Genomic DNA, 26,260 nt, shown 5'->3' on the forward strand with positions numbered 1-26,260 from the left:
TCTGCTCCACAATCCCCAGGGAGGGATATTCATGGACCAGGACTGAGTCACACTCATGCCATCAGAGCCCTTGGCTCCCCCTGGGTCCCGGAGAGTCCCTGAGAGGGGCTGGGAATTCTTTACCTGCGGTTTCTGGCTGCCCCAGCTTGCCTGGAAGTGGGTGCTGTCCTGCTGGCTCCACTGTGTCTCCGGGAGCCAGCCAGTCCTACGGCTGAACTCCACACCTTGTTCAGAGAATAGAGAGAAGGTGGGGGAAGTGGGCTTCTCCCAAAGCCACCAAAGCACAGAATTCTTGTGGACATTGGCAATTTGCTGGCACAGCCATCTTAAGGACAGAAGGATAGCAGTGTGATTTCAGGGCCCAAACATCCTCCAGGTCCCTTTGGGTCACACAGGGAAGGAGCAGGAAGGGGAACAGGAGGCATAGGTCCCAGAGTCCTGGCAGCTGTGCCACAGCTGTTTTCTTGCTGTACCTGGACTAGCTCTACATGGGGGTTGCGACCCCCATGTGCCCCAAAACTCTCTGATGTGACCCAGGACCTGGTGCTCAGTGAGCTGTCTCCTCTATGCCCCGGTACTTGGGGAGCTATGTCCTCCCACAAGGGCGACTTTCCAAGAGGCCCTGGGGACCCTGGCCCGCAGCCTGCATGGCAAACAATCATGTTCATGTGGAGTTTTGGCTCTGCTGAGGGGACAAGGCAGGATGCCAGGGAGTCCGTGGGTCGCCTCCAGGGCCGATGCTCACTCCGGTGTGAAACAGCATTCCAAGGGAACAAGGGCAGCTCACCCTTGGCTCTCCCAAGCCATGTCTGGGGGCGGGGCCTCCCAGTGCACTTCCTTGCCCCACCTGCCTATGCCCCTGGAGCAAACAGGCCCTCCCTTGTGCCCTTTCCTGGCACTTCCAAGGCTGGACCTGAGGCCAGGAGGGAAAACCCAACGTACCCAAGAGGTAGGGTGGTACAGGCAGCAGTTCCTGAGGAGTCGATGGTCTTTTGGGGTTTTGCCATTGAAAACGGTTTTCAGTAAGAAAGGGGCAAAACAGAGAGCATATAGTCCCCACCCCTCAGCCACGTGTTTCCCCACCTGCGGCTACTTCCTGCAGCCCAGCCCGCTTGTGGCTAAGGAAAACAGGCAGCCACGCTGATGCAATTAGGAAAATGTTATTTTTCAAATGCTGCCAGATCCCTGAGGTTGACCTGTGACCTGAGAAACAAGGAGAGGGTGTCAGGCTGGTGCCTACAACTTGTAGCCGTGCCTGGAATGGTCACTGAGCACCCCCAGCCACCAGAGGACGGGGGGCCCACCTGCCTGCTTTCTTGGGGGTGGGGAGCTTGGGCAGGTGCTCTGGACCTTGTGCCCAGGTGAGCCTCCTTGGAGCCCAGCCTCCCAGCACTGCCCAGGGAGCCAGAACGGAGCCCATGCAGATCTCCCTGCACCTGCCTCAGGCAAAGCACTCTCCAGGTACTCTGCCCTCCTGCCAGTCACGTGGCCTGCAACCTATGGAACAGGCCATCTAAAGAACCAGGCTGCCCTTCCTGGGGCCCTTGCTCTAGGAGCAGCCAGGGAGTGGGAGCACTGCTCAGCCTGGCAGGTGGAGGCTGCAGGGAAAGGGGAGAATTCCTGCATGCTGCAGCCCACTGCGGAGGGACAGTGCCAAGGATGACCTGGGTCTGATCCCCTGAGAGCTCAGCTCATGCCAGAGGACGAGGAGCCCAGGGGCAAAGCTGAATCTCCCCTCATGCCCCTGCACCGGGCCCCTTGGCTGTCACACATGCCTGCCTGCTGGATGCTGCAGGTGGCTGGTGACCCTCTGGCTTGGGGGGCAGAGAGGTCTTGGTGTTAATATCCAGGGGGCTGCTGTCCCAGGAAGCTGGGAACTAGGAACCAGGGTGGCTCTGCTGGCCTCTGCCCCAGGGGCTGCGTGTGGTAACTGCAGCAAAACCTTCCTGGATGTAGAGACTGAGGCAGGAAATCTGCCAGGGCTCCAGTGACTGCAGACCACCAGGGACCCTCCTATGTACCTGGGTTGCCCCAAACACCCCTGTCTGCTACTGGCAGGTGTCTGTCACTCGGGTGATTGGGCAGGGTCTCTTTGAGCCCAGAGTATGACAACACTGGCAGGGCAGCCTGGGACTCAGAGGGCCTGACCTGATCTGCTTGACTCCAGGGGGCTGCAGACTAGAGCCCTTTGAGCCTCCTGATGGTTCACCAACCCAGCCCTGCACAGCTTGAGGGTCCAGAGAAGACCTGCGGGCCAGAGGCCAGCTAGGACCATGAAGGAAGGCTGAGCAGCCTGCTTTGGAACAGGCTGTGGCGGGGGAGGGCCGGCCTGGCCCGGGTCCAGGGAAGGGAAGGGTTCCCACGCCAGCCCCAGGGGGACCAGGGGCAGCTGTGAGAGCCTGCCCTGACTTGGCTGTGATCTGTCCCACCTTCCAAACTTCCCCAGCCCGGCCGCGCCCCCTCCTCCGCGCGCCCCCTGCAGGTGCCGCCCCGCCCCGCCCCCACCCTGGTCGGTCGCTGTCGCGGCGTCCGGGCTGCGCGGGGCCGGGGGCTGCGCGCGTCCGCGAGGGCGCCCTGCGACTGAGGGGGCGCTGGCGTGTGCCCGCAGGCGGCCCTGCGCCGAGGACGGCGGCTGCGGGGACGTGCTCCTGGACACCGCCAGACCCAAGATGAGCGACCTGGACACGGAGGTGCTGCCCTTGCCGCCGCGGTACCGCTTTCGGGACCTGCTCCTGGGCGACCAGTCCTTCCAGAACGACGACAGGTAGGCCGGGGGCAGCCGGCCGCGCGGAGCTGTCCGCGGTGCTGATCCGGAGCGCCCCCGCAGCCGTGGCGCCCTGCAACTTTCCAGGTTCCGGGACCGGGAAGTTTCGGGGCGCCGGAGAGGGGGAGTAGGTCCGGGGAGGGCCCCTGGAGCAGGACGCGGGATGCTCGGTGCTGGGGGTCGGCCTAGAGCTCGGTCGGGGGTCCCTGGCTTCCTGGTGCCTGCCCCCAGCTCCAGCAGAGCTGCTCCGCGGAAGCCGGAGTCCAGCCAGGGCCTAGGCGGCAGTCTGGCTGAGAACTAGTGTCCTCCAGACTCAGGCTGTGCTCACTTATTAATTATTAATTATTCACTGGGGGACAGAGTGCAATTTCGCAGTCACACATTCAAAGTGACAATGTTCCCTCACCTTAGATTCTCTTCCGTGTGAAAAAGCAAAATGAACTTGTGTCTTTGAGGAGAGGACGGTCCGGATGGGTCCATAGGAGCGGCAGCTGAGGGGCTGGCAGGGAGCTGAAGAATGCTGCTTTTCCCTCCCCTGTTCCCCAAATAGCTGTCTTTGGTAAACACCCAGCACTCCAGCTCTGCCAGCCTCAAGGGAGGTGCTGTCAGCCTGCGAGCAGAGGACTGGAAGCCTCTCCTTCCAGTGTGCGCTGGGCGGCTCCGCACTCTCCTCAGGGCTCACTCACCAGCCTGGACACGGCTGTGGTCCCTGAACAGTGCAATTGTTAAGTTAGCACATGAAGTGCTCAGGGCTGCAGATTATCAGGGCACAAACTGAGCTGTCAGAATAAGCTGCTGAGACTGCAGCAAAGGAGGAAATTGCTTTCATGAGCAGGGTCAGTGTGCAGGCGCTGTGTGTCAGGAGCCCCCAGTACTTGGGGAAAGTGACTAAAAATCACATGGCCTGCTGCAGGGATGTCCTGCCAGACCATCCCCTGGATCTCCAGTGGTGCTGGGTTGCATTGAACACCTAGAGCCAGAGGAGACATCGATCCCAAAGTCTTCGGCCACTTAGCAGCAAGGGGTTGAGTCCTGCAGAGGTGCTTTTGAAAGTCAGTGTTTTCCTGCCTTCTTGAACTAAGTGCTGCAGCACATAATGAACCCACCTAGAATAAATGCCTTGAACAAGAGATTAGTTTTAACTTCCTTTTTGGGCAGGAGGGATGGGCAGGTGCTGGTTCTGGTGTTCCTGACTGGGGACTCCTGCCCTCCTGGGACCCATGTGGGGAGAGTCGGGGCTTCCCCAGGCCCAATCTGTGCACTGGACATCTTGCTAAGTCAGCCCCATCCCGCTGGGTGCCTGCTCTGGAAAATGGGAGACTTGGGGGACCTCCAACGTCAGATAGGAAATGGCTCTGGCTCCCCACATGGTGCACGGGCCTCCTGACCATCAGATGGATGTCAGTGACTATGGTTGGTGTTGCTGTGCCCCTCTGTCTTTGCAGGAGGTGACAGAGGTTCCCCTCCTGGCCCAGGCAAAGGGAGCTGCCACTGAACCCATCCCCAAGTCCTAGACCTGTGTACGACTCTTTAATCATGGCTAACTGCGTGGAGCATGAGGTCTGCCCCGAGTGCAGTTCAGCATGTCCACTGCATGATGTGGCCCTCACTGAGGCCAGAGCACCAGCTCCCTCAATGGAAGCCACCCCTTGGAACCACTTCCCGTTTTTCTAAAGCTGTCTCTGTCCCATGGGGCTAGTTTGGCAACAGCTACAGGGCGGGTGTATGGCCTTGCCCATTCTCATGACCCCCAGACTCTGAAATGGTCCCCATTTAGCTAGAGGTCCCTGAGGCAGGAAACCAGCATGGCGAGGGGGTCAAGACCTGCCCTGATGGGGGTCCCGTGGTCACCTGAGCCCCCATCTGCAGCAACACCCTCCCCACCCAGCTCTGAGCACAAATCCCAGGCCAAAGGGTAGGGTGTCTGCTTGGAGGTCCCTGAAGTGGGCCTGGTAGCCCTGATGGCCACTGCACTTGAAGTGCCTCAGTCCTCCTCTCCTCATCTGCCTTTGGCATCCCCAGAGCTGTTCCCCCACCTCATGCACTGTCACTGATTCCTAAAACAAGGGATGGAGCTGGGGAGCACATGTGCTAGCCTACCAGGGACCCACAGGTATAGTGACAGCCAGGCCACAGTGAGGAAAGGAGACAGAAAGGCTGCTTCTCAGGATGGGAAGGGAGTGCTGACTCGAGTCTGAGGGGCCTGGGTGCCCAGAGGTACCCACTTGCCCTACCTGTAAGAGCACAGGTGTGCAGGGACTCTCAGGAGCTCTCCAGGGCTTTAGCAGGTAGGATTCCTGGGGCCGAGTTCTGGGGCTGCAGGCCATAGGGTGATATGCAGAGATGGAGCAGCCAGGAAATTGGGGACCAACCAGGGTGGTGGTCTCCACCAGGAGGGTCTGGGGAAGCTGTGAGCTGCGCAAGCTCTCTCTGCCTGCCCCCGGCTTCCCCGCTGTGGGCCGGGCAGGCTCTGTGGGGAGAGGCCCGAGTCCTAGCAGGCTGTGGGCAGGCGGGTAGGGCTGTGGGCTTCCTCTCCAACAGCGGAGTAAAGCCATGTGCAGTGAGTCACCACTGCTGAGGCTGGCCTTGCGGGTGGGGGGTGGGAGCACAGCCACCACACGTGGACAAGGCAGAGCCGCCAGGCCACTCTCCCCAGGTGACTGAGGGCTCTACACAGCTCGGTGAGGGGCAGGATCGAGAGCTTCCCCTACAAGGGACTGACGTGGCCCCGGTAGACTCACCCACCAGGCCACGTTCTGGGGCTTCCTGGGGAGCGGCACTCAGTGGAAGCTGACTGGATGCTGTGGAGCCTCTGCCCCTTCCCAGGACCCAAGAGGCAGTGTTAGGAGACCCAGGCCCGCTCCCTGTCTAGAAGCAATCCTCCTGTATGCCCTGGAGACGTAAGTGAGCGCCACAGTCCTTGGTGGCACTTGGGCTCCTTCTCCTGCAGAGTGGGTTAACAGCCCCGGAAGGGGCAGCTTGAGGGGGCAGTGGGGCAGGGCTGTAAAAAGGCCTTGGTGGCTACAGGTGTGGCTGCAGGTGGGCTCTGAGAGCCTGGACTCCTGCTCTGTAGTGTGGACATGAGGCTTTAGCTCTGCCCTGCCCACTTGGTCTCCAGAAGAGAGGGGACGGGCTTTCCACAGGAGGCAGACAGGGGCTGTTGCACCACTGGCCCTTCTTCCAAAATGTCAAAAAAATGGAGTAGAAGAGCCAGGGGTGGATGGGCCCAGCCCATAGTGTCACCCAAGCCCCAGTGGAAGCCAGGTTAGGTCCCCCTCTGAATGCAGGCCAGGCCAGCAGAGAGAAGCACCCGCACGCACCCCCCCAACCCATTGAACAGACTCCATGCAGGGAAGGGGGCTTGCCCTGGGCTGGCTGGGTTGGCCTGTGTGCTGCCCCAGGCCAAACCCCAGGAGAGATCCCCACCCCATCTCCAAGGGTCCTGGAGTGGAGCAGCCTGCTGCAGGGTGATGCCCGAGCAGGCCTGAGGGTGGACGTGGCCCCAACAGGGCCCCAGCCTGGCATCCCGTGGTCCTCTGACAGCTGAGCATCTGGACTGGCTTCTCTGGAGGAGAAGTGAAATATTCTCACACGGATGAGAAATGGGAAGGCAGGCAGGATCCAGCATTGTCAGGACAGAGCCCTGCAGGAGGCAGCTGTGGACAGACCAGCAGGCAGGGACCCAGCGTAGGGAGCCACAGTCAGTCCTCCAGGGTCTAGGCCCTCCCAGGCCAACAGCACCACAGTGGGTCAGGCCGCCCCATGGGACAGAGCCAGGCCCCTCCCCAGGGCTGAGGCCCTACCAGGGCTCCAAGCAGGACTTAAGTGAGGGTCCCTAGGGACAGCAGGCCCTCAGAACCACTCACCTCTGGTTGCTAATGACTGAGCAGTTAGGAGCAGGGCGGGGAAGAACCATCCAGGGAGGCCCAGGTGAGTGGGGAGAATTAGCCCGGCTGCCTGCCAAGTGCCTGCCAAGTGAGGCAGGAGGCCTGTCCCTTAAGTGCCCTCCCCACCCATCCCTGCCTGCCTGCCTGCCCCTCTGGGCCATCAGCCTGCCCTCCCCCAGGACCCCCTTCCTGCCCCCCCTTCCTGACGCCTACCAGCATCCGCCCTGAGGCCCAGCCCATCTTCCACCAGAGCAGGGCCCCAGGGCCTCCCTAGAAAGAGCTCCGTTCAGGCTGCCTCCCCTGGGCGGCCCCTTAAGGACAGCAGCCAGCTATCCGGACCTCAGAATGGGCCCTAGGCTCCCCAGAGGTCACCAGCTCAAGTTTGCTGTTGTTATTTTTTTTAATTTTTTCTAATGTTATATATTTTTTTACCTTTATTTTATTATTTATTTATTTTTACACGGAGCTGAGGATCGAACCCAGGGCCTCACCTGTGCTGGGCAAGCGCTCTGCCGCTGAGCCACACCCCCAGCCCTGAAGGCCCCGGCAGCTGTGTGGTAGATCTGGGTCACATCGACTGTCTTTTGAGGGTGCTCTGGGATGCTGGGGGTGGGCTGGGCTGTACCTGTACCCCATGCCCCTTCTGGGGGTGCCTGGTGAGCCAGCTGGTCCCTGGGTTCCCACAAGAGAAGTACCTGTGTCAGGCATGGCCAGGGCTTGGAAACCGAGGAGCCTGATGGAGAGGACACAGCCAGGCCTGGCTGGGGTGGGGGTGGGGCCAGCTGAGCATCCAGGAGGACTGTGGTGGGTTTAGAAGCCCGAGGAGAAGGCCGGGATCTTCTGGGGGCGAGGGCAGAGGGAGGTAAGGACAGGCAGATTGGGAGGCATTTCCTCCTGGACTAGGGACCCCACGGGGACTGGACATCCACCCCCACAGCACCCTGGGCTGAGCTGTCTGGAACTCACATGTGCAGTGAGGGGATTTCACATGGACCAGTGGACGAGAGACAGGAGCTGTCGCAGCAGAGGACAGCCACATGTGTGATGGTGACCCACCTGTGCCAGCCAGACTCCAGGGCAGGATCAGCAGTCCCAGGTAGCCCTGGAGCAGGCCGAGTGTCCCTGACCCTAGTCCTCTCGCTGGCAGTGCCTCCCTGGCATGTGTCCACCCCAGGGCTGCTTAGCTCAGGGAGATGCCAGCTGGTGTGGTCTCCCCAGGTTATGTTGAAACTCTGCCTGGGGCCCTCCTTCCCCCTGCACAGGCCTAACTTCCAGGCCAGGCTGAGCTGGTGGTTCTGCCACAGGTCACCTCAGCCCTTCCCTTCGCCCTGCCTGGGGTGGGGCCTGACCAGTGCAAGCCCGTAGGCCTTAGAGGATGCAGCCTGCTAGGGAGGTGGTCTTGACCTGGCCAGTGGGCCCAGGGGAGGTTGGGGTGAGCTCTCAGGGGAGGGTCCACCTGTGTGGACTCCGGGAACTGGTCCAGGGTGTCATATGTGCTCTCCTGGATACCCTTTGTCTGCATAATGGAACCAGAAAAGGACAGATCTGGACTGTTCTGTGTGCTCTCAGGTGTCCTGAGTGAGACACGTGGCGCCTGTCCCAGCCACTGCCTGGATCCAGCCTGATATGCCCTCCCCATCAGCTGGGTGTGGGGCTGGGACTCCCCCTGGGGTCCTTAGCAGGAAGCAGAGCCTCAGAGGTGGGCCCTGAGTCAGGGTGGACAACAGAAGGCCAGGTGGCCTTCCTGTGGAGGTGTGGCCTCCAGAGCAGTTCACACCTTCCTCCTGCCTCACAAGAACTCCAAGGCTTGGGCCACTGCTCCTCCCCAGGAGGCCAGGAGTGAGCAGAAGGACAAGGGCCAAGGTCACAGAGACAGCAGGAGGAAGTGGGCACTGGGCATCTCCTGGGGGCTGTCTTCACTGAGGTAGGATGTTGGCCTCCACGTGATCCCATGTTAGTGTCTCCACCACAAGAAATGAGAAACAGCTCTGGCTCCCCACACCCAGGCCCTAGGGCACCCTGAAACGCTGAGAGGGCAAGGTAGGTGTTTCTCCCTGTGTGTGCTGCTCCTCAGGCCCCCTGGGCCAGCACAGCCAGGCACATGGCTTCCTCCCCTAGCCCACACCCCAGAGACTCACAGGCATGACTCAAAATCAGATTCTTCCCAAATTCATTATAAAGCAGAACCCAGATGCCCAGCCAGGGGGAGCCAGCATCCCCCAAGGCACAGAGACCATGGTCATCTGGCTGTCAGAAGGTGATTTCCATGAGCTTCCTCTGGTGTGACCACACGTTCCAGGCTGGTGCATGCAGCACAGGAACAGGGAGGGTCACGTTAGGGCTTCTTCTGCTCAGGCCTCCTCCACAGATTACGGGGAGCGGGTTCCGCTGCAAATATTTATTGGGCACAGCCCTGAAGGCAGGGAGTCCAGAGCAGGTGCCAGCAGTCCAGAGATCTCTCCTCCCAGTGTTCATGGGGGCGGGGGGCAGGGCAGACTGATCTCCTTCCCAGGGTGCTGGTCCCATCCGAGGCCCACCTCAGGACCACATCTAACCCCATTCTAACCCCATCACCTTGCTTGCCACGCCACAACGACTTGAACTTGGGTTTCCACTGGATCCTGGAGAGAACCTCTTGTGCGCAGCACCCCCAGCAGTCATCAGGAGCCCCCCACCCCACATGCTGGCCTTTAATTAGCTATACATACAAAGACAGGACTCCAAGACTTCTTCAGACAGCAGCCACTTGGGAGGATAACAGGCAGACACTCAGGTGGACCTTGCTCAAGCCACACGGCCAGGAGCTGCTGAGCTGGACTGGCGAGCACCAGCTGGTCCCTCAATTTTGGACTTCCAGCCCCGAGAATAGGAGAGAACAGATCCCTGTTGTTTGAAGGCACTTAAGCATGGTGCTTTGTTGTCTAGGCAACAGGCACCACACCTCCTGTCAGAGTGCACAGGTGTGTGGGGGGACCTGGAGGTCCAGCACCTGCCCCTGCTCAGGTTACCAGTGAGGTCCCAGCACAGGGCTGGGGAGCCGGCTGTGCCGTGCCCTGTGCAGGGTCTCACAGCTCTTGTTGGGTTGGGGTTCTCAGCCAGCTCTGGGGGGGGGTCTGCTAATAATATGCCCGATCCTTGGGTGGGCTGTTTTCCTGGGTGGCCCTAAATTGACTGGAGACCTGCTGGGAAGTGGAAGCTCCAGAGGCCCACCCTCCCAGCAGCCCTGGAGCTGGACAAGGAGAAGGGACATTCCATGCTGGAGGAGGGGACAGAGCAGCCGTCAGCAGGAGGCTCCCCTCACAGGAGCGATGGCCGAGGGCCACCACCTCAGGAGCAGCCTGAAGCATGGGGAGGACACAGGGTGGGAGGGACCCTACCTCCTCCCTGACACTGACCCCCATGAGAGCCCAGGAGGGAGGCCACTCTGCAGCCAAGGGGAGGGCCCATAACCTTGAGCACCCCGACCCCAGGGCCTGCAAGGGGCTGAGGAGAGGCGTGGGTTTGGGGGAGGGGACAGGAAGGGTGGGGAGAAGGAGTGGAAGGAGCTGCAGAGAGGCTGAGGACAGATGTGGGACCCCAGCTTCCTTCCACAGCTCTGTGCTGCGCAGGACAGGCTGACCAGCCCCTCCAGAGCAGGCCCCAACCTGGCAGGGCCCCAGGAGCCCTCCCTGGGTCTCAGGTCCCTCTAGACACCTGGGACAGGAGTCCCCATAGAAGCAGAGCTGGCTGGCCCTGGGAAGGCTGTGGGGTGAGGGTCTGAGCCCCGGAGCTCCCCCTACCCAGGCTCCATTGCTCCAGATGTGGGCAGGGCCACACCCCAAACCCCAGGCCGGTGGAGGCTCTGTCCCAGCTCCACCTCTCTGTCCCTATCCACACTTCCACCCCATCCTCCATGGGCCCCTCAGTGAGTGCCACCCTCAGGGACTGTTGGAAGACAAAGTGATGTCACCCCAGAAGGCAGAGCTCTCCTGCATGCTGGACCCTTCAGGACCCTGGTCAGCCTCCAGAGGCCTGGCCCCCGCCTCACTGCTGGAACTAATTCTCCCCCTCCCCAGGAGTTTTCTGGCTGTTCTGCAGGGGCCTCTTCCAGCAAGATTGACCAGGACCCAGAGGGGCCCAGCTGTGGGGAGGAAGCCCAGTCCTGTGTCCCCTCAAGAGGACCCTACCGTGCCGGGCAGTGAAGTAATGCCCCTGGAGGGAGGTGCAGCATCAGGCTCAGGCAGCACCCTCTCTCCTCATACCCAGCCCTACAATGTGGGTGCTACCCCACACCCAGCCCCTCACATCCAGCTGGGCCCTCTGGAGTGGATGTGGGGTCTGCCTGGGACTCCCCGCAGGCCACTGGATTTAACTCTCACATTGCCCATGTCCTGACCCCTAGAACCTGATGCTGTGACCTTGTATGACCTTGAAGGTGTGATTTAGTGAAGCCTCTTGAGGTTGAGATGGGCCTGAGATGCAGTCAAGGTCTCCTTACAAGAGGGCTGGGGTGGCGCCGTGGTGGAAGAGAGGCAGGCAGAGATGGTCACCAGGGTGCACTGGGCAGACTTTTCCAGATGACATCATAAGGGGACCTCGGGGAAGGTGGGGCCGGTTTAATAGGCAGAAGAGCAGACACAGCCACCAGAGGGGAGGCTCTGGACCTGCACAGAGCCCTGACCAGCACACCGGGCCTCCAGCCGGTCAGGGTGTCAGTCTCCATAATCGCAGGAGCTGCTTCGCTTACCCAACTCCCCCTGGACGCCCGAGGGCCACGTATAGCCTATTGTTCTGTCCTCTGGAGAACCCTGACCAGGCTATTTTCTCCAGAGCCTGTTCCTCTGACTTCACTGTCCCTCTGGAGTGGACGCTGGTCCTGAGGCCCAGCTGGCCTGGTCTGCCTGATGTAGGTGTGAGAACCTTGCAGATGTCATTGTGACCCATGTATTGCCCATGTGTCCCCATTAGAGGTGGCCAGTGGGTCCCCTGGGCAGCAACACATGTGCCTTCTCACCTCAGGGTGAGCAGGTGCTACCCAGACATCCAGGCCTCCCCGACCTGGGTCTGAGGACACTGCTACTGAGGGTTCAGCCCTGTCTGACCACTGCCTGACCCGCCTTGCTCCTGGGCCCAGGGTGTGCCTGCCTGGTTCTGTTTCTCCCTCGCCTTCATCAGAGGGCCAGGCGCACACCCACAGCCCAATTCCGGCCACACCCCACCCTTTCTCTTCAACGGGAGGCCAAGCTCGCGGCAGCTTCTCCTGGGACAGCAGCGGGTTTTTCTGGATTTGTCTCCCGGAGCATCACGTACTGACCCACAGAGTTACACAGACTTGCTATCTGTGGTGGCTGAAAAGTGCACCCTAAGATGACCACGAGCTAATCCTGGAAGCCCGGGAGTCTGAACGTGGCAGAAGGGACTCTGCTGATGTGACTAGGTGGAGGGCCTTGACGAGGTGTGACCCGCGATTCTCTGGGCAGTCAGGCCTCATGCCCTCCCAGGGAGGCAGGAGGGTCAGAGCAGAATTGGAGGGGAGACATGAGGACAGAAGCAGAGGCCAGCGAGGACAGAAGGGAAAGGGGCCCAGGAGGGTGAGCACAGGTGGACACCTGACTCTGGAAGGGGCAGACGCCTGTCTCTACTGAAGCCTCAGTCCTGCTGACGCAGATGTCAGGATTTTTGACCTCCAGGATCGGATGAGAAATGTGGTGTTTTGTTTTTTTTTAAAGAGAGAGAGAGAGAATTTTAATATTTATTTTTTAGTTTTCGGCAGCGGACACAACATCTTTGTTTATATGTGGTGCTGAGGACTGAACCCAGGCAGCACACATGCCAGGCGAGCGCGCTGCCGCTTGAGCCACATCCCCAGCCCCAGTGTGTGTTGTTTTAAGCCACTAATTTTGTGGCAATGAACCAACTGGTTATAGCAGCCAGAGGAGATATATCCACCCTGTCTAGTGTTCCCTCTGATGCTCAGCTGTCCTTCCTTGGCCAGAGGGGGCTTTTTGCTGGCCCTTGACATGACCCCATTCCTTTCTGTAACTTCCTTCCCTCTAGCAAAACGGGATTCTCTGTGCCCTGGCACCTTCCCTGCTGAGACGTCTCCAAGGACTGTCCGTCCAATGGGGATAGTGTGTGGTTCACTCCCAGCTTAGAGCATCCTCATTTTGGACGACAACACCCTACACACCCCCAATGTTTGCTAATTATATTGTTCTTTTTACTCCACCAAGGTTTTAAATTGTTACAATCTGTTCTGTAACCAGACTTTGCATAATTATCTAACATTTGCTGTAAATCCACTTACATAGGTTCCTGCTGACCACACACACAATCACTGTTATTTTTCACTATGGAGTTCCTTACTTGGGTATTTCTTTGAGGTGAGTGCATTTCACCTTCAAGGTTGTTTTTCCTTCAAACAGGGCATCTGTGCTGGTGCCATATGTCGTGCGTTGCTCCACACTTGCGGCATCTCCCCTGTCTGTGGACGTGGGTGACAGCTTGGCTGGGTATAACAGTCCTGTGTCTGTGGACCTGGATGATATCTTGGCTGGGTACAATACTCCTCATCTCACTGTCTTCGTCCTCAGCGTTTGGTCTGCCTGGACCCTCGTGTTTAGAGCCCCCCAGGAAACCCAAAGCCAGATGGCTCTGCCCCTCCCGGGTGACCCGTTTTCCCATCTTATATCCTTAAGAGCTCTTTCTTTGCCCTTCAATCTCAGTAGATGTAGGAGGGTCAATATCTGGGTGGTGTTTTCCTGGAACTCAGTACACAGTTCTTTGTCTGCTACATCATTATGTTTCTAAATGTTTTCTAAATTGATTTTAAATACTTAAAGCCTGTTGGAGCCTCTGCCCTGGGGCACAAGGACCCTTGAGATAGAGTCCTCCACCGTCTCTCAAGTCCCGGGTTCTATGTCTGCCTCTGCTGTGCAGAGTCATCTACTAAGGTCCTTAATTTGATTAAGGTTCTTGCTAGTCTTGACTCACTTAGTAGTAATTGGAGGGCGCCTGGCTCTCCAAAGGCCTCCGGGTCCTGCAGTCTCCCTTCCTTCCTCAGTCTGCAGAGATGACAGACTTCTCTGTCTCTGCTTTTTACTGAAACTCGCCCTCATAAGCCGACCTGGGCCGGAAGCCTGGAGGAGACTTTCCCTCTGCCCTGGTCGTGGGCTTTACCGATGACCAGGTTCTCTGTCCTTGAAGTCCACTTAGTCCTTTCCTCTCTTTTTTCTCTCCTTCCTTCCTTCACCCACTCTTCCTGTTCCTCCTTCCTTCTCTCTTTTTTAAAAACGTATCTGTTTTAAGTGTGATAAATACACGTGGCATAAAATATACCATGCAAACCGATTCCGAGAGGACATTCCGTGTGTGAAGCCTGTCCGCACGGTGCCGCGGCCGCCTCCACCATCCATCCCCAGGACTCTCCCACTTTCCAAGTCACCAAAACTCTGTTTTATAGACACTGACTCCGCATCCCCGGCACCCTCCACTCCACTTCCTGTCTCTGGCCTGGTGATTCGGAGTCGTCACACAGGTGGAACCCTGCAGCACTGTCCTGTGCCAGGCCCCATTCTCAGCGCCATGTCCTCAAGGCTCACCCACATTGCGCAGCTGTCGGACGCTCCTTCCTGCTTAAGGCCAAGGGATCCCCATGTGGCTGGGCCACACATGCCCATGGTCATCCCCCATGGTCAAGTGGGTTCTTCCACCTCCCAGCCCCTGTGTCCTCTTCCTGTTCCCTTTCCTGTGCCCCAGCCTGTGTGTGACCTCACCACTTCCCACAGCTCCAGAGCATGGGCAAGGGCTGTGTGTCTGAGTGTCCATCTGCCCCGTTTCCTAGGATCTTGTGAAATGTCCTTGCCCAAGAACCACGCCACACAGCTGGAGATGTCCTAGGGCTCCATGCTCTTTCCCCAGAGGGCAGCCTGAGGGTGTCGCCTTGTTCTGGGGGTTGGCCTAGACAGCTCCCCAGCCAGAAGACAGGGAAGGCCAGAACAGCCTCTGGCTGCCTCTCCCCAGGGAGAGAATTCTCAGGATGCTGTGGCTGTCTCAGGTTGACCTTGAGGACAGGATCCAGGAAGGGGGGTCACTGCCCACACTTCCCAACATGGCTCCCAACAGTATTTGGGGACATCTGTGACACTGGCTTGCCCTTATGGCTTCTGAGTCTTGATCACTGCTTTCACTGTCTGTTTATCAGCTTGGGTTTGGGAGGCTCCTGAGGCAGCGGTCACCCCTGCCCCACTGTAGATACCACACCTGCCCACACACCTACCTCCCACCTGAAGATGTGCCACACAGGGACCCGGCCTCCTCACTTCCTCTGGACCACAAGGCAGCCCATCTGTCCCAGAGCTTCAGCTCCCATACTGAGCAGGTAACCAGACAGTTTCTCTGCAGCCTGGCAGCCCCAGGATAGGCCTCTGGCAGGTACCCTGTGAGGGTTCAGCATGGACATCCTGATCCACCTCTGTGCTGCTCCTGTCCTCCCCATCCCAGGTGCCCCTCCTTCCTCTCCCTACCTGAGCTCGACCCTCCCCACCCAGTCTTGTGGGAAGAACGGCAGTGCCACTTCCAGAGGCTGTGTCCTCCACCAGCTCCAGTGCCCCCCAGCCCTCATGCGGGGAGCTCACAGCACCTGTCTGTCTTTAACACTCATAAAGGGGCAATTGTCATCTGTTCTGGGGCTTCCAGGACATCTGCCCCATCTCCACTCCCATGCTCTGCAGACACTCTGAGGGCTCAAGATTGTCCACGCTCCAAGGACCCAAAGCCTGGGAGCCCAGTGCCCGCCCTCCCACCTCACTTGCTCGGGGCTGTGCGTCTTGCCTGTGGGTCACTCAACTGTATCCAGAGGCCAAGGAGCCAGGAATCAGCACTGCATGTGTAAAGGACTGTCTGCCCTCTCCACACAGGAAACAGCCACTGGACCCTGCCAAGAGAGGACTGTCATTTCCAAAATAAACCCACTTTACCCACCCACATGGTGCAGGAACAAGTTGAGAGGTCCCCCTGCCACCTGGGACACAGGCTCCTCCACCCCTGTCACTGGTTGACACCACAAAATATTGGTGTCCTCCTCCCAACTGTCACCTCTCTCTAGCCCTGGGATTCGGATGCCAACAGCATAGGCAGACCCCTGCACTCAGAAAACAAGAGTGGAAAGGTCAGCTGTCTGTGTGGGCAGAACAGGCTGGCCCTTGGGGACAGGCTGCCACGCATCTCCACTGCCACGCTCTGCAGACGTGGCTTGCGTGAGCCTCCCAGATGTGGCTCACTGCCATTGCTCAGGGATGCAGGGTGAAAACAACACCCCAAAGCCCTGAGCCCTCTCTTGCGCCCTCCCCTGGCTCCTGGGGTGCCTTGTGAGCACCCCTGATGTCCGCAGGCACTTTCTCTCACTGCAGTGCTGTGTGCATGGCCCCGGGTTGTGCAGGCGCCGTGGCCTGCATGATCTGTTTGTGCACATCAGCGGTCTCATTCAACAGCATGCCCTGGGGAGACCTCTGGCCTCCTTCCTCATAGCTGCTCGGCTCCTCAGAAAGGGGCTCCTCAGGAAGGGGCACCTCCGTTTGTGAGTGCCTCCCAGGGCGGTGGGGAGCTCCCCCTGCTTGTTCCCCTCAGGCTGACGGAGCCCAGGTTTGAGCCTTTGCTGGGAAACCAAGCAGTGGTTTCCATGTGATCTGGGCCTGGGCAGGTGTTGGAGAGCCAGGATGCGGGTCCCCTGTGGTAGTAGCCCGTGCCTCAGCTTCCCTACAGGGCCCAGCCCACCTGACCCCGATGGCATGTTAAGAAACAGGCTGCTGCCTGCCAGGCCGAGGCTGGCACTTCACCCACCCTTCCTCTCTGGGTGCTCCTTCCTTGTGACGTGAGTCCTGGGGTTCTTGTGTTTTTGCAGAGTATGTGCATGGAGACTCATGAAATCGGGGACAGATGGTCAGCCAAGGGGATTCTGGGGGTGAGGGGGTGGTGCAGGCCATTTCATGAGGGCTCCTGGTGAGTGTGGGTGGGCCAGGCCACCCCCATTCAGGTTGGTACTACCTGAAGAACTGAAGCCCACTTCTCTACCATAAATCTCCTGTATGCTCCCTGATTGCTGGCACTCACAGTCGGGCCCAGCAAGCAGGAGCTCCTGGCCTGGGGTGTGGGCTGCTCAGGAGGGCCCGGGAGCCCAGGAGAGCCCCTCCACCTGGGTTGGGCAGGTGTGACTCTGAGAGCTCCCACGCCAAGCCGGACCTCCCAGCACCAATACCTACAGAGTTACCTGCCTGGGCAAGTCATCTGGAGCCCTGTCTGTGAGACAGAGGAGCTAGAAAAGCCACACAGCATGGCCACACAGAGCTGCTCTGATCAGCTGGTCCTGGGTCCGGATCTTTGCTGCGCTCCTTCCTGCTCCTGGGGAAGTCACTTCCTCCTTCAGTCTTTCCACATCAAAAAATGGATAAGAATCTATGTCCCTGGCAGGTCGTCCTTGTGTTTGGTGAGGTGGGCCTCACACGCCCCAGAAGGGCGTCAAGAGCTCCATGTGGGTAGCTGCCTCATGCCCCATGGATCCCGTGTCCAGCACCCACTGTGGCGGGGGCCAACAGCTGAGTGCCCCTGAGATGTGCCCTGACAGCTCTGGAGGTGGAAAGAAGGGGAAGGAGGACGCTGAGTGCCCACGGGAGACACCAGCAGTTTCCCACCTGGTGAGGGAGCTGGAGCCACCTCACCTGGGCAGGCCAGGAGCTGAAGGATGGGTACAGCTCTGGGCTGGCCGATCTGGGCATTAGACTGAGGTTTCAGGACCCCTGGAGGGCCGAGATGTGGGCACAGGACCAACCAGGATGCCTAGCTCCCCTCTCCAGTACTCCTGTTCCCCAGGTACCTGGCCAAGGGCCCAGGTCTCAGCTGCACGGTTCCTCCTTCCCAGCACGGACAGTCACCACCACCACTTCTGGGGAAGGCTGAGCCCCGGGACTGGGTCTTCCTTGGGGGCGTGCTGGTGGGGACGGAGCCTGGGAGCCCTCCCCGCCCTGCCCCCCCCCCGCGGACCGTTCCACTGTGGCGCGCGGGGGGACGGGTGCGGAGCGCGATGGTTGCGCCCGGCGCCGCCCCCGCCGCCGCCTCCCGCGCCGAGCGCTCCCGCAGGATGGCGCGGGCCAAGCTGCCTCGCTCGCCGTCCGAGGGCAAGGCGGGCCCGGGGGGCGCCCCGGCCGGCGCCGCGGCCCCTGAGGAGCCGCACGGGCTCAGCCCGCTGCTGCCGGCCCGCGGCGGGGGCTCCGTGGGCAGCGACGTGGGCCAGAGGTAGGGGCGGGCGCGGGCCTGGGTCCCCGCTGCGCGCCGCCGGGAGGGGCTTTGCATCTCGCTCGCATCGCAGGGGCCAGCCCGCTGCACCTGCCGCGCTGTCCGCAGCCCTGGGAGGGTTCGGCGCGGGGCTGCCCTTCGAAGCTCCACCCAGGTGCCCCCCTCCGGACCCCAGACACCCCGCTTAGAGGCTGAGTACAGTGGGCCTACGGGTAAGGCAGGGGTGGACGTGGACTTAGGCTCTGTGCCAGGTGACAGGCGGTCCCTGCCCTGTCCCACCTGAGGTTGGTCCCCGGTTTGGAGGTGAGCAGGGACAGTCCAGGCAGGTCTGTAGTTCTCTGAAGGCTGAGATGCAGCTGGGGCTCAGGCCCCTGCCCTCAGCCCCCTGGGAGCATCCCCAGGGCCAGCTGCTGGCCTGGTTCCTGGGGCAGCCAGGGTGGTGGAGGCCCTCCCTGGGGTATTGCCAGTTCCTCCCCATCCCTTCTGCATGCTAGGGTGGGACATGGCACCCCATTTCATGGATGAGGACACTGAGGTGTCATCTGCAGCAATGATTCTTGGCCAGCACCTTGCCTGTGCCAAGAGCCATGCCTGGTGCTGCGGGGGATGAAGATGAATCAGACCTGGCCTGCTGTGGGCACACATCGTGGGCACAGAGCCTGAGCTGGGCAGAGGGGTGCAGGCCAGGCCGTGGCTGCAGAGTGGGCTCCCTGGGGTGCTGGTCCTTCTGGGAGGAGCAGGAGGAGTTGGCGGGGTCCTCCAGGCAGAGGGAAAGTGAGGGCCAGAGCCTGGGAGTGCATATCATGGCTGGCGGGGGCTTGGCAGAGGCTGGGCCTGACAGATGGCTAGGCCAAGGGGCCCTGGCCACAGGCTGTCTGGCCTGCCCGCCCACATACCCATTGCCTGCTTCTCGGCAGCCCCTCAGTATTCCCATTTGCCAGAAGAAACTGTTGAGGTTAAGTGTGCAGCCGAGGCTCTTGGGCTGCTAATGGGTAGCTCTTGGGCGGAAGGGTGTGAGTGCCGGCCAAGGCCCCAGGGGCCGGTTCCTCTTCCTCCTCTTCCTGGATGCTGTGGGGGCCAGTGATCTCAGGAGTTCTACTCACAGCCAGCCTGGCCCCAGCCAGGGGTGGACCGCAGGGTTGGCAGGTTCTGCCCAGGCTGCCTCTGAGCCCATCGCGCAGCATGGGAGCTGGGGCCGCAGGCCACCTCCCCCAGGAAGACCTCCCTCTTTCCCACTCCTGTGCTTGGCCTCCCACGAACCAGTGGACCATCAATGCTGGCCCTTTTACACTGGCCTCTCTATCTCCCAGAAGACCTCAGGTACAGGTCCTTGTCAGGCTCTTTCTGTAGGGCAGGAGAAGGGAGGGGTCACACCTCTGGGACAGGCCAGCACCCCACTGGCAGCTCTGCAGCCTCCTTCCCTGAGTGCTGGTCACAGGTTGCTTGCCTGCTCTGGAGATGGGCAGTAGGGAGCTAAGGCAGGCTCCTGAGCAGAGGAGGACTTGACAGATTTGTGCTTTAGGAAGTTTGGTGTAGATTTCAGGCGAGCCCAGAACAGGGAGGAGGGTGCCTGCCAGAGTGAGCTGTCGGCTGAAGCTCTTGCGGCTGCCCCATCCTGCATGCCTGGGCCATCTCCAGGGCCATGGAGCCTCGGTCCTCCCCACTGCCTGGAAGGCAGTGAGGCAGAAGGAGGTCTCCACTGTCCCCAGGGACTTGGCCACAGAGGGCTGAGGTGTCTGCCCCCACGTCCAAGGTGCCCCTGATGCACTGCCCTCTCGTAGATGGCTGTCCCTGGAACTCAGTCTGCTGCTTCTCTTCCTCATCTGGGAGGGGTGGGGGGTTAGAAGGAGCTGCCCGGGTTTTTGGGGTGAGAGGCCCCTCCCTCCTTCTGGCACTTTCCTAGGGCCCCAATGAAGGAGGGCTCCTTCTATCCCCCACCCCACTCCCTGGACCCAGGTGCGGGCTCCCAGCCTCACTCCTGTCCTGAAGCCCCTATGGAGTCCCACTGTCCCCCCTACCCCACCCCCCGTCTCCCTCAGCCCCTCTGAGTCCTCAGGACCAAGGCAGCAGGGTTCAGGAGGGACATGTCCAAGCACCAAGGTTGCTGGGCTCAGGTGGGGACAGCCATGGGCAGGCAGGCTGGCCACACCTCAGCTGTGCCCATGTGGACCCAGCAGGAAAGGGGGCGTGGAGGGGAGGCCATGGGAGATGGCCCCCTCCCTCAGGCCAATGGTGGGATGCCCAGAAGCTGTGGCCACAGGTGACTAGTCATAGGTGGCAGCAGAGAGCAGGCACAGGGTCTGAGGGGGCAGTGTCCTGGAAGGCCCTGTGGGGTCCTAGGAGTAGGGCAGACTGAGAGTCTGGGCCTGAGACGTTTGGGGAGCTGGGCCCTAGTGGTCTTGAGCTCCCAGAAGGAGTCTTAGGGGCCTGGAGCACTGCCAAGGGGAGGACCCCTGGAGGAGGGGCCAGGGAGAGGAGCCCTGGAAAAGATGGGGTGTCCCAGGGACAGGTGTGAGAAAGGTCCTAGGTAGAGGGGGAGCGGCTGGGCTGAGGGCCAAGGAGAGGCTGAGAGCTGGTTGTCGGTGCCCACAGGGGCAGACTCGAGGGCAGGCTGCAGAGACCCGCAGACTTCCACACCAGGGCTCCGTGCAAAGCCCAGTGGTGGGGCCTAGTGTGGGTGAGGGTGGGGGCTGGGGGCTGGTGCCGTGCAAAGGCCCTGGCTCAGGGACCAGGCTAGGGACAGGCTCACGGGGCTGCAGAGTGGTCCCTGCCACTGCCCACCCCTTCCTGTCCCCATGGGACCTTCCCTGAGGGCAGGCCCTCTGAGCCTAGCTGGAGAGCAGCTCTTCCTACAGAGGACAGGCCCTGGGAGGTGGCCACCCCTGTGCACAGGAGGGCCGAGGCAGGCAGCACTCCAGCCTCTCAGCCGGCTTCCCGCTGGGCTGTTTAGGATCAACCAGCCACTGCTCCTGGCTAAGTCTGCCCCACAGTAGGACACAGCTTGGCCTCCCCATGGCTTGGTGACTCCCCAGGACAGCCCTGGGCCCTGCCTGCCCACCACCTTCCCACCAGCCAGCACCCTCAGGAGCCCTCCCCAGCCCCACTTTGATCCCTTGGGAAGCCGAGCACTCACTTTCCGTCCACGGTCTCACCAGGGACACCTCTGTGTCTGCCTTCAGCTAGCCCTTTCAGGTCCAACACCTCCACTCCTCCTCTGGTCCTCCCCAGCCCCTGTCCTCTGTCCCTGGCTGTCAGCGGCTAGCACCTCCACAGGGCAGGTCCTCAGGCTCCAACGTGGCCCTGTACTCTGTAGTCCAGAACTCCAGGGTTTGTGGTGCCCAGTCTGTCAAAGCCTGGCCACAGTGGACAGAGCCCCTGCCCTGCCCAGCTCCTCCTGCCCTGCAGGTCCAGATGCTCACAGCAGCCAACACCCCTCCACGAGCCTAGTTCTGCCCCATCCTACGCAGCACCCTGTCCCTCTCAGCTCTGTGTGTCCTGCTGCCCACCATGCTGGTCCTCCCTATGGTCTTTGAGCACTCCAGCTCTGCACACACCAAGCCTCCGCCTAGAGCCCCTCTCTGGTGCTCACCCCTCCGCAGGGCCCCTGTGGTGGCCGCTGTCAGAACAGCTCCTCTTCAGGAGCCCCCACACTATATCCGCCCACCCCTACCCTGTTACTTCCTCTCCCCTAGAGCGTGCTGATCTGCTGACCGGGGCTGGGCTGGTTTATCGTTGACCATAGCCAAACATTGGGGGAGGGGTCCCTCATAGATGCGGCTTCCCGCCTTAACTGGTGCATGACTGGGTGGGACGGCCACTGACTGGGGGGCTTAAGCCACAGAAGTGAGTTTTCTCATAGTTTTAGAGGCTGTGTACATGATCAGGATGTGGGCAGGCTGGTTCCTGAGGCCCTGCGGGCTCACAGGCCCCAGGGCCATCTCTCTGTGTGTGTCTGTCCTGATCTCTCTGCAGGGTGCTAGTCCTCCTGGATTAGGGCCTACCATGTGACCCGTTTCAACCTTTGTGACCTTGTCTCCAAAGAGAGTACCCTGCTGCCTTGTGGGGGTCAGGGCTCAACATGTAAATTTGGGGGAAACAAAACTTAGTCCAGAGTAAGTGGTTTCCCTTGCCAAACCCTACTGAGACCTGAGACTTCAGTGGTCCCATGTGCACTCAGTTGATCAGGGAACCCCTCTCCCTTGAAGCACCCATTGGAACTCAGGGCAGAGGGTAGAGGACACCCAGACACCTGCCCCACCAATGCAGCGGGGCTCCTGGAGAAGCTGCCTCACTGGCCTGGGCCCTGAGCCTGCCCCTTCTAGGCCTGGCCCCTCCTCATAGGGGCTTTTCCCTGGACCCCACTGGGCTCCGGGTGGGAGGGAGCCTTCAGGCTGCTCCTAGGTGGGCAGATCCCTCCTCAGTCCCTGTTGCGAGGTGTGTTGACCCACTGTGAGCAGAGGGAGGGCTCCAGGGAGGCCTGTGCAGCTCTGAGAGCAATAGGCTTGGGTGGCTGACAGGCGCTGGGTGGGGCCAAGGTCGCTAGTTGCTGGGACAGGTCCTGCTGGGCCATCTTGGGCTTAGGTGTTCTGGATGGGAATCCAGATTCCCTTCCCTGCCTCTTCCTCCCTCCCTCCCCATGCAGCCTGGTGGGGTCAGCCTAGATGACCCACCTCAACGTCACCAGGCTCCATCCTCAGCCAGCTCTGCCTGGGCCCAAACAGCCCCTGTCCCTTTGCTCACAGGCCCTTGTCCCTCCTATGGGACTGGGCTCCGTTACCTGTTTGCTTGGCAGGCCAGGGGACATTATGTGGGTAGGGCCTGCCCTGGACACTCAGGACCAGGCTCTCAGGCAGAGCACAGGGCCCCTGTGGGCAGCGGGCAGCAGACCTCTATCCAGGTTATAGCCAGGAGGAGGAGGCAGCCGGGCAGGGCTGGGTGAGGAGAGGAGCCTAAAGGAGCCACACACGGAGGGGACCCAGCTGGGCAGCACCCACTCCTGGTCCTCCTATGACCAGTCACAGCTGGCCTCCTGAAGACCCTGGTGCAGCCTGGCCCCAGCTCAAGACTTTGGGCTGTGCTGGAGCCAGTGAGAGGGTCCCCAGCCAATGCAGCACAGAACCTGTTGGCACTCCTGGTCACTCGGAGCCTTCGGACCAGTTAAGTCTGGGCTCCCCTGTACTGTGTGGAGCTGTCAACCCACAGCCACTTCAGCCAGGACCTTGGCCCTCCCAGGGGAGGGTCCAGTCTCCACTTTGCCAGGACAAGAGAGCAGAAGGTTGTAGGGCTGGCGCACCAGGAGGGAGCCTGCCCACCAGAGGGTACAGCCCAGGCCACGGCAGAGGTGCTGACAGCTGGGCAGCCTGGCTCCCCGCTCCTCCTCTGGGAGGCCTTGGGAAGGCAGCAGACTGCTCTGAACCTTGGTTTCCTTTTCGGGAAAGTGGTTGCTTTGAAGTTTAAAAGAGGCTCCCCTGAAGTCCTTTCTGGGGAGACTGAGAACCCCTGCACCCCACACTGCCCAGTCCACATGAAGGTAGAGTTCTACTCCCTCCAGCCTTTGCCCTGAGCTCCTGTCCAGTATGAACCACACAATTTGGTGGCAGCTCCCACCGGCCAGTCTGGGAAAACCCTGGCCAGGCTGCCCAGGTTGGCCCTGTGCAGGGACTCCTTGACCCCCAAGAAGCCGTCGACCCCCAGTCCCAGCCAGCCCAGTCAGGGAAGCCAAGGGGCAGCGCTGGCCGGCCAAGCCCCAGGTCTCTGGGTGGCAGGGAGTGGAAGAGGAGTGGGCACCTGGCAGCAAGCCCCGCAGGCCCCTGCACCACCCTGGGGCCGGCTGCTGCTGCTACCCTCAGCTTCCTGGGGTGAAGTGCTTCTGACAGGGCTGTTCCTGGTGCTGCTGGGCCTGGGCATGCTTAGCGCTGGGCAGGGTACAGCAGTGGCTCCCAGGTGTGTGTCGGCTGAAGGCAGGCCACACTGTCCTCATGGTTGGCACCCCAATGGGCCCAGTGCAGGGGGTTGCATGTTCTGGCTTCCCTGGTGGGCTGTGCTGCTTCCTGGTACAGAGGTGAGCGGACCAAGGTGGCCTGGCTGCCACCCTGCCCCACCCTGCATGCTGGGCCGCCTGCCCTGGCACCTGGCCGTGTGCTGGGGCTCTGCAGGCAGGGTGTGTGGCATGGGCATGCCCTGCCGCCCCCGGACCTTACCTGGAGCCCAGCCCTCTGTCTACCTGCCTTCTGTGCTGATGAGTCTGCTGTGTCCCCAGGCCCCACGTGGAGGATTTCAGCCTGGAGTCCTCCCTCTCTCAGTAAGTGCTTTGTAGGGGAGGGGGCTTTTGGGGACAGATGTGTCCTCACACCCTGGCAGACCAGTCCCCATGGGAAAATACACTCTGCCAGGCCCCTGGCCCTGCAGCTGGGCAGGGCCATGTCTAGCCAGCACAGGGGTGGGGGTGGTGCCTTGCTGAGGAGGCCAGGCTCTCAGGGGCACCCTGGTGCCAGGATGGGACCTGCCACGGTGCCCTACAGGGCAGGCGTGAGGATGACCCCGTGCCTGGTCTTAGCCCCCTTAGCTGCCTGTGCAGGTCGAGGTCCCCAGGAGCCAGGTGGCTTGCAGAAGGGGTGCCCTTCCTGCCACAGCCCAGGCTGGGGCCAGGGGCTCCGCGGCTGCACTTGTGGCTCCAGCTCAGGCTGAGGTCCCATGGTAGGAGATCCCAAGGTAGGAGTCAGCGCAGCCCCTGGGAAAGCCCTCCCTCCTCCACCGGGTCGGCCTCCCAGTGGGGCCTGTCATTAACAGTTCCATTAACCAGCGTCACTGGCAGTAGTAACCACCTGCTGCTGTGGCTCTCGCCTGGTACCTCCCGTGGGATTGAGGGCTACAGCTTTGACCCTGGCCTGTTCCCCAGCCTTGCAGCCTTGCACCCCGTGCACCAACCACAGATAACAGGCGTGAGATGGAGGCTGGCCTGCTGCCCCGGGCTCTCCCACGCCCCCACAGGCTAGTGGAGGCCCTGGGAGCTGGGCCTCAGCCCTGTAGGGTATGACCCTGTGCAGCTGCCCGAGGCTGTGGTCCACACCACTGTCCAGCTGGCCTTGGTCAGAGCAGTGTCCCTAGGCCCTGGGAGGCCCAAGGCCAGAACAAAGACCCTGCAGACTCCAGGGCAGCAGAGTGGTTGGAGGAACGGGCCAGGTCATCTGTTAGTTTAGGAAGCCCCGACCACCCTCCCTGGCCATTTTGGACTCTCCTCCAACCCCAACCCTGTCTCCCAGCTTGGGCTTGCAGGGCCCAGGCCAGGGTAGGCAGGGGCCCCTCTGAGCACTGAGGAAGGATGACCCTGAGGCCCCCACCCCTCCTCAGGCTCTGTGGGGCTGGGGTGTGACAGGGCCCGGCAGTGAACTAACCTGGGACAGCAGGCGGACCTGTGGAGCTAGCCTGGGACCGTGGGTGAGGAACTAGGGGAGCTTAGGTGCCTACCCCATCCTGCTGGCCAGACCCAGGGTTGCCGGGAGTTTCCAGGAGGGGTGGGCGGCATGTCACAGGGCTGCTGCTGAGGCCCCCACTGGTATCAGGCATGGGGGCACCTGGGTGTCTCTTCCCACCCTGGCCAGCCCTCTGTGCTGCTGTGGGGCACTGCGCAGGACGAACCTGACCCCAGGCAGCCTGCCTGCCAGCTCCCACACAGCTGTCCACTCCACAGGGCCAGGGCCACACTGCCCTCCCCAGGGCTGGGCTGGTGGTGTGCTGCTCTTCCAGGCTCAAGGCCAAGCTGGGCCTGGGTCCCACACAGGTCAGTGGGCATGGCCAGTGCTATATGGAGCCAAGCCCACAAATGGGCAGCCTGGAGCCTGAGGAGTCTCAGATGGCGCTGGGTTTCCCAGTTGCCTATGTGGGCACTGTCAGAGTGACCGCACAGGCCTGGGCGCACCCCCTTCTGGACGCACCTCACTCTGGGCGCACCCCCCTCTGGGCTCACTTCCCTCTGGGCTCACCCCCCTCTGGGCTCAGCCCCCTCTGGGAGCCCCCCCCTGGGAGCACCTCCCCTGGGAGCACCTCCCCTGGGTGCACCTCCTCTGGGCGCACCCCCCTCTGGGCTCAGCCCCCTCTGGGCTCAGCCCCCTCTGGGCTCACCTCCCTCTGGGCTCACCTCCCTCTGGGCTCAGCCCCCTCTGGGCTCACCTCCCTCTGGGCGCACCTCCCTCTGGGCGCACCTCCCTCTGGGCGCACCTCCCTCTGGGAGCACCTCCCTCTGGGTGCACCCCCCCCTCTGGGCGCACCCCCCTCTGGGCTCAGCCCCCTCTGGGCGCACCTCCCTCTGGGCTCACCTCCCTCTGGGCTCAGCCCCCTCTGG

The 26,260-nt window shown here is 61.2% G+C and overlaps 1 protein-coding gene across 8 annotated transcripts in view; it reads left to right on the top strand.

The window, feature by feature from the left end:
* Nucleotides 1-2,551: 2,551 nt before the first annotated feature.
* Kcnt1 (potassium sodium-activated channel subfamily T member 1) overlaps nucleotides 2,552-26,260 on the top strand; it is a 58,090-nt gene continuing 34,381 nt past the window's right edge. For 2 of the 8 annotated variants that reach the window (XM_078048651.1, XM_078048653.1), the window contains exons 1-2: nucleotides 17,750-17,919; nucleotides 24,179-24,220. In XM_078048651.1, coding sequence (XP_077904777.1) covers nucleotides 17,765-17,919; nucleotides 24,179-24,220 — 197 coding nt within the window. In that variant the 5' untranslated portion in view covers nucleotides 17,750-17,764. Of the gene's footprint in view, nucleotides 2,765-17,749; nucleotides 17,920-24,178; nucleotides 24,221-26,260 lie in introns of those variants that run through there. The other 6 variants (XM_078048655.1, XM_078048656.1, XM_078048652.1 and 3 more) reach the window with 4 other exon arrangements.

The sequence above is a fragment of the Ictidomys tridecemlineatus genome, chromosome 4 (assembly GCF_052094955.1).
Source record: "Ictidomys tridecemlineatus isolate mIctTri1 chromosome 4, mIctTri1.hap1, whole genome shotgun sequence".
In the NCBI taxonomy this organism is placed as follows: Eukaryota; Metazoa; Chordata; class Mammalia; order Rodentia; family Sciuridae; genus Ictidomys; species Ictidomys tridecemlineatus.